This window comes from Colossoma macropomum, unplaced genomic scaffold (assembly GCF_904425465.1).
Source record: "Colossoma macropomum unplaced genomic scaffold, Colossoma_macropomum, whole genome shotgun sequence".
Taxonomy (NCBI): domain Eukaryota; kingdom Metazoa; phylum Chordata; class Actinopteri; order Characiformes; family Serrasalmidae; genus Colossoma; species Colossoma macropomum.
In genome coordinates this window covers 25,897,546-25,915,020 of record NW_023494791.1, presented here as the reverse complement: position 1 = coordinate 25,915,020, position 17,475 = coordinate 25,897,546, and the positions used below count along the sequence as shown (strand labels likewise).

The 17,475-nt window shown below is 38.2% G+C and overlaps 1 protein-coding gene across 5 annotated transcripts in view; it reads left to right on the top strand.

Annotated features, from left to right (window-relative positions):
• map4k5 (mitogen-activated protein kinase kinase kinase kinase 5) overlaps nt 1-17,475 on the top strand; it is a 42,004-nt gene that overhangs the window by 5,996 nt on the left and 18,533 nt on the right. For all 5 annotated transcript variants that reach the window (XM_036574610.1, XM_036574609.1, XM_036574608.1 and 2 more), the window contains exons 3-14: nt 1,325-1,382; nt 7,811-7,901; nt 8,193-8,257; nt 9,691-9,746; nt 10,964-11,011; nt 11,603-11,645; nt 11,787-11,859; nt 12,629-12,760; nt 12,959-13,021; nt 13,184-13,265; nt 13,625-13,741; nt 14,071-14,149. In XM_036574610.1, the coding sequence (XP_036430503.1) occupies nt 1,325-1,382; nt 7,811-7,901; nt 8,193-8,257; nt 9,691-9,746; nt 10,964-11,011; nt 11,603-11,645; nt 11,787-11,859; nt 12,629-12,760; nt 12,959-13,021; nt 13,184-13,265; nt 13,625-13,741; nt 14,071-14,149 (907 nt within the window). The remainder of the gene's footprint in view (nt 1-1,324; nt 1,383-7,810; nt 7,902-8,192; nt 8,258-9,690; nt 9,747-10,963; nt 11,012-11,602; nt 11,646-11,786; nt 11,860-12,628; nt 12,761-12,958; nt 13,022-13,183; nt 13,266-13,624; nt 13,742-14,070; nt 14,150-17,475) is intronic.

Sequence of the window (17,475 nt, the reverse complement as noted above, 5' to 3'; positions counted from 1 at the left end):
CCAGGGCTATTGCTAGAACGCGGAAGAGTGAATAGTCTGTTATATCAAACATTTCTTATATTTCTATTGAGAAAAGTTGTATTACAGTAATTATTGTTATCGTTTTATCGCCCAGCCCCTCTTGTTGTTGTGTTAGCATTTATCACAACTTGGTGTGCGCTTTTTCCATTTGTTTCTCCCTGTTTTGTTTTTTTTTGTTTGTTTTTTTGCTTATTGTTTAAGCTCTACAGATCAGCTAAACATAATTCATTTCCCAATCATTAAAATGCATCGTTTTAATGAAGTCTATGCCTTTTTGTTTTTTTATTAGTGAAAAGTAAAACTCTTTTGTGTTGTTTGGATGGTTTTAGAAGTGAAGGAATGTTCAGTTTAGCATTCTGTACAGTATCCAGACACAAGGTAATACTTACATAAAAGCTCTGCCTTTGTCGCATTTTATGTCATGTGGTTTCACCCAATTAGCAAATTATTACACACCTTAGGACAGGTGAACACACCTGAGTATTACTATGTGATCAGGAATGTGAATGAACGTTGCTGTAGACAGTAGCAATTGCTTGGCATGAGTCCTAGAAATATAAAAGAATATGTGAAACGGAAGTGGGTGCTTATTAGTCAGATAAGAAGTATAATGTAATGATGTAGATGTGAAACCTCTTGGTGTCTGTTGCATTTCCCAGCCTCTGCGAACGTTCAGACTGTTTGTTGTTGTTCCTGGTTGTGCATGTATGTAGTTGATTCGCACTTATCTGTATTTGTCTGATACAAGCACTGCCCTGAGGATATAAAATGCACGCAGGGCATGACGTGGTTTTAACTGCAATTGCTCTGTAGTTTATACTTAGGTATTTAGCTGGAATCCATCCTTGGACCTTCTGAATCATTGCCAGAAATCTCTCCCATATCCAACACTTGACACTTGATCTTCAGTAGCTCTCAGTAGCTCTAAACCTCTCCCCCCTGCTTGTATTCTAGTCACTTTTACCCCTTTTTTTTCCCCCCTCTTTGTGGAGATGCTCAAAATTGATGTGTCTGTATGTGTGAGTGAGAGAAAAATTAAGCAAGACCAATCTCTAGCCCCGTGCGCCATTAGTCTGGATTTGAGACTCATACTGACCTACTTCCACATGGAAACATGGCAAGCCAGGGCTGCGTTTTTTTGGGTCTGTGTCTTTCGTACATACACACACACACAAATGCTACTGACACAGCTTCCACCAACTTCTAGATTACAGCTTCCAGGAGCCCCAGCGCATAGTTTTATGTTCTGCTTTGAAACGAAAGCATTCTGCTTGTTAAAGCTCTGTGTCTTTGTGTTTTTCAGGCTCGTAACATCTCCACAGGAGAGCTAGCAGCTGTAAAGATCATTAAATTGGAGCCAGGTGAGTTTCAGCTTCAGCCATACTTTAGACTGCCCCAACTAAGACCATAAAATTTCAATAAAACCATTCCAGCCACTTGACTGTAGGGAATTCTGTCGATTTGCCCTTTAGTATTTTTCATAACGTTTTTGAAGTACAGCCATTGCAGTAATCCTAAGAATGTGTAAGCTTCTTTCATTGTGGCATACAGTGTAAAGAATGCATGTCCAGTCCAATGCCTGGGGAAAGGAAGAGCCTTCCAGTAAAGTCCATCTGTTGAGTTGTTAAATTTCTCTATACACAAAGGTCTTCTAGATTCTGTTCAAAGAGTATGGTTTATAAATAAAGTCTGATGCTCATATCACGTGTAAAATCTGAAATAGTTTTATATGTAAAGCTAATGTGTCAGTGTTCACCCACAGAACATCAGCCACAGAAGGGAACTGCCTAAGTGTTGAAAGTGTGCTAATGTGATAATGTTGTCATTAGCAGGGCAGGGCCTAGAAATAAAAAACAAATCACTTCACACCAAGCAGCAACATTCTAAGATTTCAATATCTGTCTGCAAAAAAAAATTCCTAATCCTTCTAGTACAAAATAAGCGAAAGCAGTTAATTTATTTCATTTTACATGGACTACAGGGAGACCTAATATACTGAAAAAGTAGGTTAAAGCTGTTACATTAGGCACTTGTATTTATATTATTGATGTTCACACAGACATAGGCTGTGGAGTTTTTAAACCAAGTTGCCTCAGAGTACATCAGATATCCCATTATCTTCTGGAAGTTGTTATTTGGTGATCTTTCTGCTGCATAGTTTAGTGTGACAAAGTTAATATTTAGAATACATTTACCGTAAGCTCAATTTACCTTGAAGTTGTGTGTAGTGCCAGTGGTCTAAATGACTAGAGGCTCTAACACAGCTGGCTACCTTCTTCAGTCATTTATCGTCAGCTTTTGAGATGCTGCACAGAATGCATTAAATGATTGTAAAGAGCAGCACATGAGACATAGCATCGATGCAGAGACATTGAGGAGTTTGTGAAGACATAAATAATGCATGCATCCACTCATCACAGACATAACTTACCCAATGAAGACTACATAAATGAAGTGAGTAATAAAAATCAGACTCCTGTGTGTACAGCAAAGTTGAGGAAAAACAACACCAGCAAAACTCAAAACGTAGCTTAAAAAGCGTTCTGAGGCACATTGCCGCAGTGGGACAATTTATATCATACTTTTAATTACTTAACTTTGACTTTCAAATGTAGCCTATGTAAGCAATTTCAGTACATAAAATAGATCATCATACCCAGCAGATCACTGACAATGACCCAGTAACCTTTTTAAGAAGTGAACTTCTTCAATTTGTGTTTTGCTTTTGGCAATAGGTAGAAAACAACTAATTCTTGTCAATCTTATTGGGGCTCACTATTTACTAATTACAGGTCGCAAATGCACATCTTTTGCCTTTTTTTCTGAAGCTTGAAATTCAACATAGTCATGCAAAACGCTCCAGTGCTAAGAAGTAAATGGAGAGCTAAGATTGCAAAGATTGTCATGAAACATGCCAGAAAACAATAGTGTCACTAAAGGAAATCTAATTTCTTCATCTTAAAAATGTAGCTTCGAAATATTTTTCTTCGCATCTGATTGGGTAGGCTTGTGATAGCTGGCATACCGTGTTCACATGCCTGCATGGAACGAATAAATAACATTGTTAACAGATGCCAGACGCTTCTGTTCTGGAACAGTTCATGTTTACATATTCAGTTTCACTTTTATTCTTTTAAGGAAATTACAGTTTGTTTCTGGTTTTTGTTTATTAAACTAGTTCAGAGCCTTTGTGCAAAATTTTGAGGTAGTTAAGGTTCACTTTTTTTTTAATCACAAGCCATTTGCATACCTAGTATTATCCTAAGAAGTGTGATATTCTTGGACCACTTGCAAGTTTTGAAATGTGATTCTGCAAACTCTGCAGATAGTTTTCCTGAATAAAAAGAAATTAATTCCTGGGGGCACTGGAGTGCCTCTGTGTTTTTTTGTTTTTTTTTGCCAGTGTGGGTTTATTGTGTCTAAAATTTGTAATCTCTGTATTGCTTCAACCTGCTGCTCCAGTCTGGCCATAAGAGTATAGGAAGGGGAGAGTATCTAGAATTGCTGTGACAAGGTACTTTTAGGGTGTACATGCATGTGTGTGCCTGCATTACTTGAACAACTGATCAGTACTTCAGGTGTAAAGGAAAGAAATTGCAGGTTGGCATTTCATGTTTTACGTTGCGTTTTGTATCGTATAGTAGTTCTATAGAATGAAAAGCAGATCTGTGAACTTCCTGACCTTTAATGAATTCTTTAATGAATCCACTTCTTTTAACCCTCAATGTTTGGGCCGACTGCAAATATGGACACACATTTGCTGCATGTCTGCAATGAAACGTTTTGTAGATTGTCTTATCTTATTGTCAGGGTGTGTATGTAATAACGTCACATGTTGTACTGCAAGTGAAGATTACCTTTTTTCCTTTTGTGTGTGTGTGTGTGTGTGTGTGTGTGTGTGTGTGTGTGTGTGTGTGTGTGTGAGTGAGGAAAAACTGGTTTGTCAAGTGTTAGTGGTATGTGCCATGCTGGATGGTACTCCTGCTTGAAAAAACACACACATATAGGGTGCATTCAGATTTGGTTTGTTTAAAACGAACCCTGGTGCAATAGCTCTGTTTGTGCAGTTCATTAGAACAGTGAGAACGCTATGCTGGTGTGCACCAAATGTGCAGACAGAGACCTCCTGAGCAGGTTGGTCTTGGTTCGCTTCTAGACAAACTCTGGCACGGTTCAGTTGATACAGATCAAAGACGAACCGTTGTCTCCTTAACTTTTTTGGTGCTTTGGAAAAGATGAGTTTATGATGCTGTTTTGACGCATGCATGTGTTTTATAATCTCTTCAATAGCCATGAAATGGTAATTATAGAACAGATAGTATGGATTTTAAAACGAGGCCGAGGAACGTTTGACGTCATTATAACATACTCGATATACACATTTGACTGCACACATAAATAATCTTATGTATCAAGGCTCCAAGGATTCTCTGTTTTGTCAAAGCAGTAAGCCACTTCAGACTGTTGCAGGGGTTTCCCCCAGCTTTGTGTTGTGTGAAACCACCGTAACGTAGGGAGTCTTATTGCTCTGATACCACAAGATTGTTATAAATAAAACCAACATAATAAAACTAACAATCCCATATAGAACAGAGAAAAGGATAATTCAGAAAGTACGGTGGACGTTATCACTGTTATTGTACATCTCATAATCTTCCCAGTCACCTTGTTACCTTTTACTGGTATGACTTTTGTTTACAACTGTTAGTTTGATGTTAAATATGTCAGTGTGAACAGTAAGCAAACCAGATAAATGCAGCAATGTATTATTTTCTGCTTTGGTCAGGACCACAGGAAACAAACCACAAGTATAAAGGCACCTGTTAGATGTATACTGCACTTGCGTGGTTCTGCTGACAGTAAGCTGGCCCTCTCAGAAATAGGGGTGCACAGATGAGGACTGTGTTTTAAGCAGATCAGTTCTATGAGTCTAGCTGCTTTCCCAGACCCATATTAAGCCTAAGCCTAGAGTAAACAGAATATTTAGTGGTAAAACACCTTTAGCACTGCTCCTTTGCCCAGGACTAGATTTAATCAATATTTAAAGACCCCCTGCTCACAAAAATGTATTTTTAAATGGTTAACTCGTCTTGGATGGCTTATTATGATTATATAGACTGATATTTGTGTCACGTGTTGCCATTGTGCACATTTTTCCTTTGAAAACAGACTTTCTTAGTAAATCTGAAAAAAGCAATTTGTGGAGTGCTACGTAACAGCTTAGTTTTGTACGTCATAAATGAGCTAGAACCTCATTTGCATACAGCTACAGAACATAACAGCACTAATGTAGCTTAATGTAGTTTGAGATGTTTGGGCCGTGCAGTAAGTCGTTAGCTGAAATAAATAAATGACTGTTGGGTATTTTTTTTTTCTAATTCTGATAGTACCACATTTATATTCCACATAAACTAATAAACTGTCAAATGTCATGTGAAGCAGTTCTAGTAACAGGTAGCGTTCTACTTCAGTAGCCACAGCACAGGTTCCTTCTGGCTTACTGAAGTTTCACTGACGCAAGTTTCGGGGGGGAAAAAGCTTCAGATTTGACAGGGGAAACCTGTTTTTTGTGTCTGTCTTCATTAGCACCAGAGCTTAGTGAGAAGTTTAAAATAGATCCACACAACCACAAACGTTCGTTACGGCTCACTGACGCTGCGCTGAGGCAGGTTCAGAGGATAAAGACTAAGTGAGGCAGACAGAAAGACAGAATCTTTGATTAATAAAAGTGGGAGCTTAATTTCTGCTCTGCTTTGTCTCATCTGTTCAAATAGAGAAATGCCTTGCTGGGTGTTGGGGAGAAGGGCTTGGTTTAGAAAGAGAGAGGCAAGGAAATGTTTACAATTTGCATAGTAATGCATATTTATTAATTTAATTAATTTATTAATTAATTTGGTTTAGGGGTGCTCCTATGCCATTTTTAGTAGTTTCTTGGACATAACTGTAATACACTTAACATATTCTACATGGATTATTTTTTGTGTTTGTGTTTTTATTTATGCTTTTTGGAGTTTATTAAGAAACTGGTCTGTAGAAAAGTGTCTATAGTTTGTTCCCCCAAAATGAAGACCACATCAACACTACAAACTAACTCTTTCTACTGCAGTTCAAAATTTTGTTTTTTGTAATTCCTTTAGTAATGATGGTTTCAGTTTTTAAAAGGGCAATTTGTGAATTAACCTTATGATGTCACGTAATTGTGTAATAGTGATCTGGAATGTGTAATTACACACAATGTGCAGAATAACATTTTGTAACGTGGGTTATGTTTGGATGTGAATGGTTGAAAAAGGCGTGTCTTCCAACCATGTCAAGTGAGTTATCTACTCATACGTCAGTATAATGTTGATTTTACATTTGAGACCTTAACATTGAGCTAGACTTTCTTTTTGAGCCTGTGCGTGTGACATTAATACATAAACACCTGACCTGACAGCTGACTTTTAAATTATTGTTATAGGCTTTACAGCAGCAGCGCGCACACACTATATTTGACTCAGTAACGCTATTTTTCAGTTTCAGCAAAATCTTACATAGTGTTGCTCTGCTGTTCATTTTTAATCTTCTGCTAGTTGATTTGCTAGCAGTAAGGTAATGATTCCCTGTTTACGGAATGTGCTGTTTAGTTGTTAGTTGAGATTGATATAATGTCACAATGTTTATATAATGGATACCCATAGCACCAATGACCATGACCACACAAAGGATAACTGACCCATGTTTGTTGTTCTGCAGGACAAAGAGGCCCAAGATAAGATACAGATGGGTGTGACACATGCGCACCTCAGTTTTATGTTCTCAGTCTTTCTGGTACATTTAAGATGCTCAGCGTGTTTACTGTGAACAAAGCGGATGTGGTCAGGGCTGTGGGACTGTAGATCAGAATGAGCACTCCAAGAGATTGTTATTTTGTTTCTGACTATTCAGGCACTTTCAGTATGGCACACCCAAGATGAACTAGGCTGCATTTCTGTGGCAAGACATCAAACATAGCTGAGGCCGTAGTGTCTCCATAACTGCCTTGAGAATATATTTATCTGGGTTGTCTTTTGCTGTACTGACTAACGCTGTACTGAGCACTGTGGAGCACTTAATTAGCATTAGTGCAAGGCTGCAGTTCTGGAGTTATGTCTTCGAGGTGTGATAGTGTTTTACATGTGCCGTGTATGTCATTTTCAGGTGTTAATCCCACTGCAGGGTATGTGAGCCTTAACCTGTATCGTAAAAGGTAAAGCTGATCAAGTGGATTTATAGCTAAAGGGGAGTCTTTGCACTATTCTCAGACCCATGCTGCTCTAAAGAAGATTTACTGTGGCACTGAGGCTGTATATAGTACTGTTAAGCTCACACACAGGGTGCATTCATGTGTAATTGTTTGTGTTTGCACACCAGCCATGATGGCTAGATTTTGTTATACACTTATACAGACTTAACTGTAGAAGTGCTTTCCTCCACAGCACTTGTTTCTAGAGGACTACAAAAACTGGTTGCAGTCTTAGTACTGCTGCTCTTTTTTCATTCTTAAGCACTTCACTCACTTTAAAACCCTGTCTGCAAACGTTCTCCATATTTAGAATTTGTGTCAAACTCCATTTACAGGCTGTGCTCTCAAGCTCAGCTTGTTCCCTTCAGTTTCCCTTGATCAATGTTAACTTATTAAGGTATTTATTGAGTTGTTGCCATATTTTTAGTGGGAGAATTTGAATGGAGTATTTTTCCTGTGTCATACTAACTGTTGTACCTCCATCTGTGTCTGTCTTTCTCTCTTTCTTCCCTCTGTGTGTTCTAGGAGATGATTTCTCAATCATCCAGCAGGAAATTTTCATGGTGAAAGAATGCACTCATCACAACATAGTGGCCTACTTCGGTAGCTACCTCAGGTATTGCCAAAATGCAGTGTGCGTTTGTGTGGCTGCTGAAATGGGTGCTGTGTTATCCACAGGAAGCGGAACATAACTCTTTTGTCAGATTCAAGTAAACCTGTGCTCTTGTTCCTTCTTTGTCATATTTCTACAGCACTGTTTCTTTAAATTATATATTTACATTTTGTCGCTGTAAAAAGCAGATATTAACAATGCTGCGTAACGTAAATAAATTAATTTAAAATGAATGGCAAGCAAAGGGAAATTTGGAAAAAAAAAAAATCTAAATTCTGTTCTCTCTCATTTCAGTCGAGAGAAGTTGTGGATTTGTATGGAATACTGTGGAGGAGGCTCCCTGCAGGACATCTACCATGGTACTGTGTGTGTGTGGGTGTATGTGTGTGTGTCGTTCTCGTACTTGTTATTCTTGTTTTTTTTTATTGGCATTTAATTTTTTTCTATTTGTCTATTTTTTACATAGTGGTTTTAAGTTGCAATTTGTGTGTTGTTTTTTTGTTGCTATATAGGTCTATGTTGCCTGTCTTAGTCAAAAGCTTCATGCTTACCTGTTTTTCAGTGCTAGTCCCAAAATAGCCCTGCACTGTACATTTTACTGTCTTCCCTACTCTGATGCTCCTGTTTTACACCCATGAAGGGTTATTAATTATCACATGCATTCAGTCAAGTATCTTGGGAGTGGGGCTTCATGAAATGTAATTTGTTAGTTGTTTTTGCAATACCGACCTTCACATTCCTGATGCAGATGACAATAAAAGAAAAAGGCTTGTTGTGTGCTGTGATGTCTTAGTGTGTTTTAGATCAATGTTTCTGTGGGTATTTTCATAAATTAGTGCATCTGCATGAAACCCACAAATGCGTGTAAGTCTTGTCAAAAACACGAAAATGTTCATTGAAATGTTCAGTAAAAGTAATCCAGGATAAGGAATAGATAATTCTTCTGCTAGGTATGTGATACATATTCAAGTAAACCTGTGCTCTGGTTGTTAGACTCCCTAAGCACAAACGCAATGCTAGGAGAGCCATCATAATAGCTTGGACTTCACAACTTCAGGCACCGGTCTCACGAAACGTTTAATTTAGACAGCATTCCTGACTAAGTTTCAGCTTCACAAATCCTAACAAATGGAGTACCGCTTGACTAGTTTCACAACAGCAGTTAACAACTTTCTTTCTAACTCAGGTTTAGACACTCAAGCTATGATCTTTGTACACGTTAAGCGTGATGTACATGACAAACAGCCAGTCGTGTGAAACATGAGCAGAAGTCAAGGAGCTTATTTTCAAAAGAGGAAGACGCCATGCTACGTAAATATGTAGAAAGTAAAGCAGATGTAGCAGGAAGAGTTCTGGAGAGATGAATGTGATTTATTTTCTCCATTAAAAAGCGATATTTTTAATGTAAGTGACGCAACGGAAGTGGAACAGGACCAGAGGGTCCACACAAGCTCCACCCTGATTAGTCGAAAAACTGTTTATGATCCAATATCTCGAATTTAATCTGACATTGAACAGAAATACGTTTTCGTGAGACAGGCTGCAGGTAAAGATGATGTTAATAAATAAGACTTTAAATACTGTACATAATGTTAGTTTTTATGTGGTCATTGTAACATCAGTGTCTAATACCATGATTATTCCATATTATGACACCCTGTTCAAACAGAATTTATATCAGTGTTATCCCACATTATCCTATAATCAGCTGTGAATTTTTACACTTATTTAACAGTGTATCTATCTGTGTCTGTGTTTGTGTCTGTTGGTGTGGCTGTGTTTATGTGCACAGTTACAGGTCCTCTGTCTGAACTTCAGATTGCATATGTGTGCAGAGAGACATTACAGGTAAGGTCTGAGGCTCAGAAATAACTTGTTTCTCCTTTTACTAAAGCTAAAAGTATGTGATATGATAATGGAGATTATTTGGGTTTACTCTTTGGTGGTTATTATAGTTATTGCAGTCAACAAGCTTTGCACAATACATATGTAGTTATGATTTGCCAGGTCATGTTAATGCATACAAATAATCTTTTATTTGATCATATATACATTCAACATTTAAAAAAAAAAAAAATTATATTTTTTTTTGTGCAGTAGTTGGAAATAAAAATAAATGAAAAATAGGGATGCACTGAAACTCTAGCCATTGAAACATTTCTGCAGAAAATGGTGAAATTTGCCATTTTCACCAGGCTGAAATTTACTGAAGAAAGCAAAAGATGAAATAGGATTACAACGAAGTGTTGCAATGTAAGACTTTACAGGTACTTTTAATGGTAATGAAAAATAACTGTGTTCCCTTTGGTCTCCTAAGCTGCTCAGCACAGATGCGTTCAAACAGTTTGAGAGGCAGCAGATGAAAGTGGATGAAGAAAAAGTAATCACAAACAACAGTGCCAATGTGCAGAGTACAACAAAAAATATTAAAATTCATTGCATTGTTGTTGAGGATGCTTCTATAGGATCTTACTATAGGCACATACTGTAGCCCAGCCTACATACTGTAATAATTTAAGTGTAACTCTAAGCAGTTTTTATCAATAGTGACAATTTATATTCTTTACTAATTTATAATAACACTGTGTAGTATGTTTATTTTAACAACATGAATAAAAACTTCAGTTTCGACCTGGTGTGTCTTGGACTTTTGCTTTGTATTTGGGCAGGAGTTTTAATTTATTTCAGTGTGTTACTTGATAAAATTAATTAAAATTGAATAAATTCTTTGTAATAAGAGAGGAGAAGTTGACTTGAGTTTTAGTTTAAATCAAACCACCTTTTCTTTAGTGTGGTACTGAATTGAATGTACACATCAGTCTATTCTCAGCCAGCTTTGGTATATTATGATATGGCACTAGTTAATGTGGCATAATGAATGACAAGCTTAAAACTGATCTTTTAACAACATGAGCATGGTCATAGTCATTTGCATGAAGATATTATGTATGTTTGGAAATGTTTCAGTCTTACATCTAGTGCCTACAAGGCTAGATTTGACTCTCATGGTGATATCCGTTTGAATTCATGGTTTTGTGTTGTGTTTTAATTATTATTATTTTTAGGGTCTGGGTTATCTCCACTCTAAAGGAAAGATGCACAGAGATATCAAGGTAGAGTTTTCACTGCTTCTTGTGTGTGTGTGTGTGCGCGCGCGCGTGTGTGTGTGTGTGTGTGTGTGTGTGTCTGCATGCGGGTGTATTATCAGAACTGTGACATTTTCCTGCTTCCTCTTCTTGGTTAGCAAGCTGTCAATCAAATACAGATGTACATGCCCCCAGTTAAAAAATGCTTAGCAGCTTCCTTATAGTCTAAATGCCTTTGATGAGATCAAATACCATTTCTTTAGTATGTGTATGTGTGTGTGTGTGTGTGTGTGTGTGGTGTGTGTGTGTGTGTGTGTGTGTACTAATCTCAGAATGCTTAGCATAAAATGCCTTAACTTTAATGTAGTAAATGCTTTGTTTGACTTTCATTTTATTCATTTATCACTGTTTAAGTACACATTGCTATGTACATAGAGACTGTTGACCACTGTATTATGTGTCCCACTGTTGCAGGTTATTGTTTACATTATTATGGGTATTTGATGCATCAGGGACAGCAAATGGAATTTAACTCTTAACATGTCCTGACACTGTGATGCACGATCTCTCCGGAGTCTTCATATTCTTAACAGCTTTTCATCCTTATGCTGTATATAGGGGGCGAATATTTTGCTCACTGACAACGGAGATGTCAAACTAGGTGAGAGTTTGTTTGTATGTGTGTTTGTCTGTTCAACATTTTTGAAACAAATATATTTGAGTTTGTTCAGTGTTTCTGTGCATTATCTATACGATGTGTGACTGATAAGAGATCTAAACCAAGACTGTTCTCATTTGTCAGCTGACTTTGGAGTTGCAGCAAAAATAACAGCCACCATCGCCAAGAGGAAATCATTCATTGGCACCCCCTACTGGTAAGTGTGCTAATGTGTGATTTACAAGTTGTGTGACTGTTCTTTTTTTTAATTAGTCAGCTAGTCATTCAAAAAACTACTTAACTAGATATCATTACTAATGTATATTGGAGGAAAATATTGTGTTCCAGGCGTCCTTTAAAAATTTTAGCAGCTTTCTGCAAGTGGCAGCAGATGCTGCATTTTGTGGTGTGAGATGTGCCTTGCGGAAGAGGTGTGTTTTTTTGTGTGTGTGTATGTGGTTCAGTTAAGCTCAGGCTCAGCCACTCTGCTTATAGTTACGCAGCCTGTCTGATCTAAACTGCATATTAAAATAGAGAGGACTGATTAAGCTTTATACAATCATTGACTAAAATCATCACAGTTCTCAGTAGCTTCTCTAGCTCTCTTCTTCTCTAGTAATCCTGTGCACCAGTTTAATCAGTCAGACGGGAAATAAAGGCATGCCTTTGTCATTTCTGTACGCAGCCTTTCAGCTTGAGATATAGTTATTGGACTGAAAAAAAATCCTTCAAATAGCAAGTAAGCAAGATACTTTGGTTGCCAGTATTGCATACAGCTTTGTTTTCATTCCGACACAACATGCTGAATGGTTTGGTTTGCATGTCATCACAGTTAGTAGTTCTCAAAACCTGCAAAGACTAGCTTGTGAGACTATATTTTATCATGGGTTTACACAGCTTGCATCTTGTGTTGCTTTTCCATACTTAAAAGTATTTTGGACTTTTGTTTTCAGGTGTCTGGTGTTCTAATTTCTTTTCTTCTGCAGGATGGCACCTGAAGTGGCTGCAGTAGAGAAGAATGGAGGTTACAATCAGTTGTGTGACATCTGGGCTGTAGGAATTACAGCAATAGAACTTGCTGAATTACAGCCACCCATGTTTGACTTGCACCCAATGAGGTACACAAAAACACACACTGTCTCTAATTAAACTTGATATAATGGGCAGAAAATGTATTAAGCATGTATTTGCTTTAAATGTTCTATGTGACTGTATTTATCACACTAATATATATATGTGTGTGTGTGTGTGTGTGTGTGTGTGTGTGTGTGCGCGCGCGCCCATGCTGCCTCTCCTTGTGCCCTTGTGCTTTGAAGGGCTTTGTTCTTAATGTCCAAAAGCAGCTTCCAGCCACCCAAATTAAAGGACAAGATTAAATGGTAAGTGTGTATCTATAGAAGTATAATACATATAATATGTGTGTTTGATGGCAACAGGATGTATTCATGAGAGAGTTCCTTAATCAGTTTGCAGCTTTGTTTCCCAGCTTCTCATTTTCACTCACCCTGTCACCTTCTCTTTATTCTGCCTTTTTTTTGTAGGTCTACAGCCTTCCAAAACTTTGTTAAAGTTTCTCTTACCAAGAACCCGAAGAAAAGACCCACAGCAGAAAAACTGCTCACGGTACAAGCACGTTTTTTTTTGTTTGTAAACTCAGCTGCACCTGTGTCTGCTCTCTTACTTTTTTGCTGTCTTTACTGGGGATAATCAATTGAATAGAAATTGGCTCGTAAACTTTAATACTCATGATCGGTCTTTGGTTCTTCCTGATATGTTGTTGCTATAATTGGGTCATTTTTAATTAGACTTGTGTGGAAAAAATACATTTCTGAATGATGTGACTAAAATTACACTTGGGTTTTTGTACTTTATTTGCAGTTCTGCGAAACACTGTACTGAACTTATTTTAAGCATTGTTTTCAGTTTCTGGTTTTCATTCACCTCTTTTGTATGTGTGTATTTGTCCTTGTGTATGTGTGTAGCATATGTTTGTAGCTCAGACAGGTTTGACACGTAGACTTGCAGTGGAGCTGCTGGATAAAATGAATAATCCAGACAACCATCCTCACTACACTGAGGGAGACGAGGATGATCTTGAGGTAATACAGTGTGTGCAAGCAAAAGGTCGAAAGTGACAAGATGTGTAGAAATCCTGTGACTCCATGCTGCTTTGTTCTGTCCATGTTCAGTATCTGGTTACAGGCAGTGATGTCTCTGTGTGTGTCTCAGGACCATTAATTCTGTCTGCATGTGCAGTGCCTTACAGATGCGTCACACTGTCAAACACTTGTTCTCCCTCTCTTACACACTCACATTCACACACTGAAACACTGCTTCAGTGCATGTATGCAGTCAGCAATGTAGTACTGTTGTATTAACTCTTCTAACTGCAGCCTTTCTTTCTCGCTGTCTTTGTCTCACTCTCCAGCCCCTGGCTGAGCGCCACACCATCCGTTCAACCCACAACAAGAATGCTCGGGCTGAGAGAACTCGCTCAGAGATCAACTGTAAGTGAGCACCAACGTACAGCCAAATTACACTTCGGCTCATTTGGTTACAGCCATGCATACTTAGCATTACTTAACGAACATTTGTCTGTGGCCTTCATGGTCGCATAAGCACTCACAAATCAGAGGATTTATTCTAAAGTGGGAGGGCGGATTCTAGAACATCCAGCGAGTTATTGGAAATGTAAATTCATGACACCGTTATCAACCCATAGTTTGGGCTTTGTGTGAGTTTGGGTAGTCTGGTTGTACATTGTAGATTATTCTGCTTTTTCAATTTGTTTTCAGTCTCTACTTGCTTATTCAGAGTGTACACACAAAAATTACAAATATTAGTATGGAAGTAAACTCAAATCCAGCTTAAGAGAGCTCACACTGATGTCCAAGGAAGGCGTAGGCATTGTCTAGGAGTGGTTGGTATGAGTAAGGCACCACTGCACACAGGGTTTCATTTCACGTTCGAATTTGTGTGCAAGTAGAAGTTTTGAATACTTTCTGTTAATTTTATTCTGTACTGTAGTGTTTCTGTACTCATATTGACAGTGTGTATATGTATGAATTTATCCTGTAGCTGCAAATGGTACGGACTTGACTGAAACCCCCTGCGTTCTTTGCAACTCTCAGTGCAAGGGAGAGCCAGGTCAGAGTAGTTTAGAGTAAAGGAGTAGAGTTGTGTGTGTCTGTGACTGTGGCCCATAAATGTAGCTGGATGGAGAGAATCCCTGTACTTCTAGTAGGAATTTTTTCAAAATTGTTTTGGCTGACAACTGACAAATTGTTGGTAAGTGATTAATCGCTAACCAACAAATCTAAAAGCAATGCCCAAAAAATGATCAGTTGTAAATCAGAAACTTCCAGATCTAAAAGCTAACTGGCTGAGCAATGTTCAAAACCATTGTAAAATGTTTGATATACCCACACATAGGAGTGCACTCAACTAGCAACCAGCAAACCAAAAATCAAGAATGTAACCCGTCAAAATATCACTTATGAACAAGAAACTCAACGATGTAAAAGTTGACTGGCTGTACTTTGTTCAACACCACTGTAAACTATTGTCAAAACGTTGTGAAATATCAGATTTTCACAATTTGAAGTGATTTTTCCATGTCCATTGGTCAGAAGCGATTGATGGTGTGGATGAGCTCATAGTGTGAGAAGAGAAGTCAAATCTTTAACCTGCTGATTGAGCTCTGGAGTGAACGAAGGCCTTCCACTGTTTTCAGATATGTTTTAACTCGTTGACAAGTACTATACAGTAAGATGGTCAGTGATGTAATTGTATGAGTGATTCAGGCGACAACTAGTCAGAAAGCAAGCAGAAAGGAAAAAAGGGTAAGAGAAATGTGACGTATGCGTGCTGCATAAGCAGTGGACCGCTGAGACAGAGGAGCTGTTTGCTGAACATGGGCAAATCGTCATTCTCTTTACAGTTCCTAGTCAGCTGCCAGTTTGTATTCAAATATTTCTCCATTGTAAAATTCTTGATATACACACACTTATGAGTGCACACTCATTTACTCATTTACAGAGATATGAAGAAGTGTTCCTTGGGTAAATCCTAGAATGCAGTTCACTGATAGGTTGAGCCAGACAAGAGTGTCTATAAAGAAAACAGCTTGAAACTGTATTGATCCTATGTCAGAACTCAAAGTTTTGTTTACCCTGAGGGGCTGACAACTATAATTTTTTCATAATTTAATGACCAAAAACTAAGATGTTGAAATGACTTCTGTATAGAATGATGGACTACTGAAAGTTTTACATTCCAAAGTTATGTTCACCACTCATTACTACCCCAAGTGAAAATGCCATGACTAGGGCTAGCTTTGGTTCAGTCTACCTCAGTAGCTCTTATCACATTTCTTGATAGCTTTGCGCACCCATGTGTGATTTCCTCACTCTGGTCTGCATGACTTTTTTTTTTAGGAGATTAAAAAAAACGCAACAGTTGTCTCTTATCACTTGTGGTTATGTGCTTTCGGTATGGTGCGCCGTTGTAAGTGTGCTGTCGACCTCGTGAAAAGTGGTTTTCAACGCCACTCTTTGCAGCTGCACACTTGATTTATTTAAGTACGGTATATAGCAGATAATTCAAAAACATTCCTCAACTTGCATGACATCAGCCTATTCAAATAGAAACTGTTTATTAGAAATAAAATAAAATTAATTAATTTTTTTACTCAATAGCATTGGTCCAACAATTGTTTGTCAGTTAATGGTTAATCGGTTAATTATTTACATCTCAAGTTCCTAGTGTCCATGGTCTGTATGTCTGGCAGTTAGAATGTGTATGAAAGGCCAGTAGTGAACTGTGAGTAATGGTTTGTGCTTGGCAAGTAGTGCTTTCCTCGATGTGCTGTGTGTGCATGTTACTGTTCTGTGGGCATGTTGAGAGACATGAGGCTTTTCACTTTCTTGTTTGAAATGCATTTTAGGAAGTGTTTGAAGATGCTTAAGCTGATTTTTACAGAGATATTCATTATAAAGTAAGTTCTATAGCAGAGTCTTAAAAATAGTTAACTGGAACTCTTCTGTAAAACCTCTTCTGCTTTACAGCCATGGTTTCTTTCTCACATCCTCACAGACGCACAGAGACACACAGACAAGCAAAGCTGAGCTGTCGCTGCAAATGCACACATATAGAAACAGACGTACACACATGCGCGCGCACACACAGTCAAGTATTTGTGGTAAAGCAGACTGTTGTGTGAAGAACTATTAACTGCTACCCACTATTAATGTATCCTAAACAGAAAAAATGTTTTAAAAATTCCACAGAAAATTCTTTCTGAAATCCTTTGAGATCACCCTAAGAAAGGGTGAAATTTGCTGAAATTCCTCTGCCAAGGTTGGCTGAGCTAATATTCTGACAGGCCTGCACACAGTCTACATCTGTCCAGCCAACAGTAAACAGTCACAGACACACAGCTTTGAATTGTAAATTGTGCAGTTGATGTTTGGACCGTATCTTGTCTGCGACAAGAAGGCTCTGATATCTCTTATTTCTGTCTTTTGTCTATTTGCTGAGAAAGTATGGGTGTCAGTGAGTGTGGTCATGATGTGACCAGTCTCTAACCCTAAATGGCTATGTACAGAGCGTTTGACGCACTTGACAGGCGCGCGTGTGATCTGTCACTGAGCATGTTGACTCTCTTCTGGTTACCCAACAAAGATAAATGCTGAACTCCTGCCTCCCCCTTGTGGTGTGTTTGTGCATGGCATAGATCCTTTAGAACGGAAGAAGATTTAGAGGTTAGGCTCGGCAATGCATCAGTCCTCAAGTAGAGTATTAACCACTATACCGGTATTACCACAGTATAATC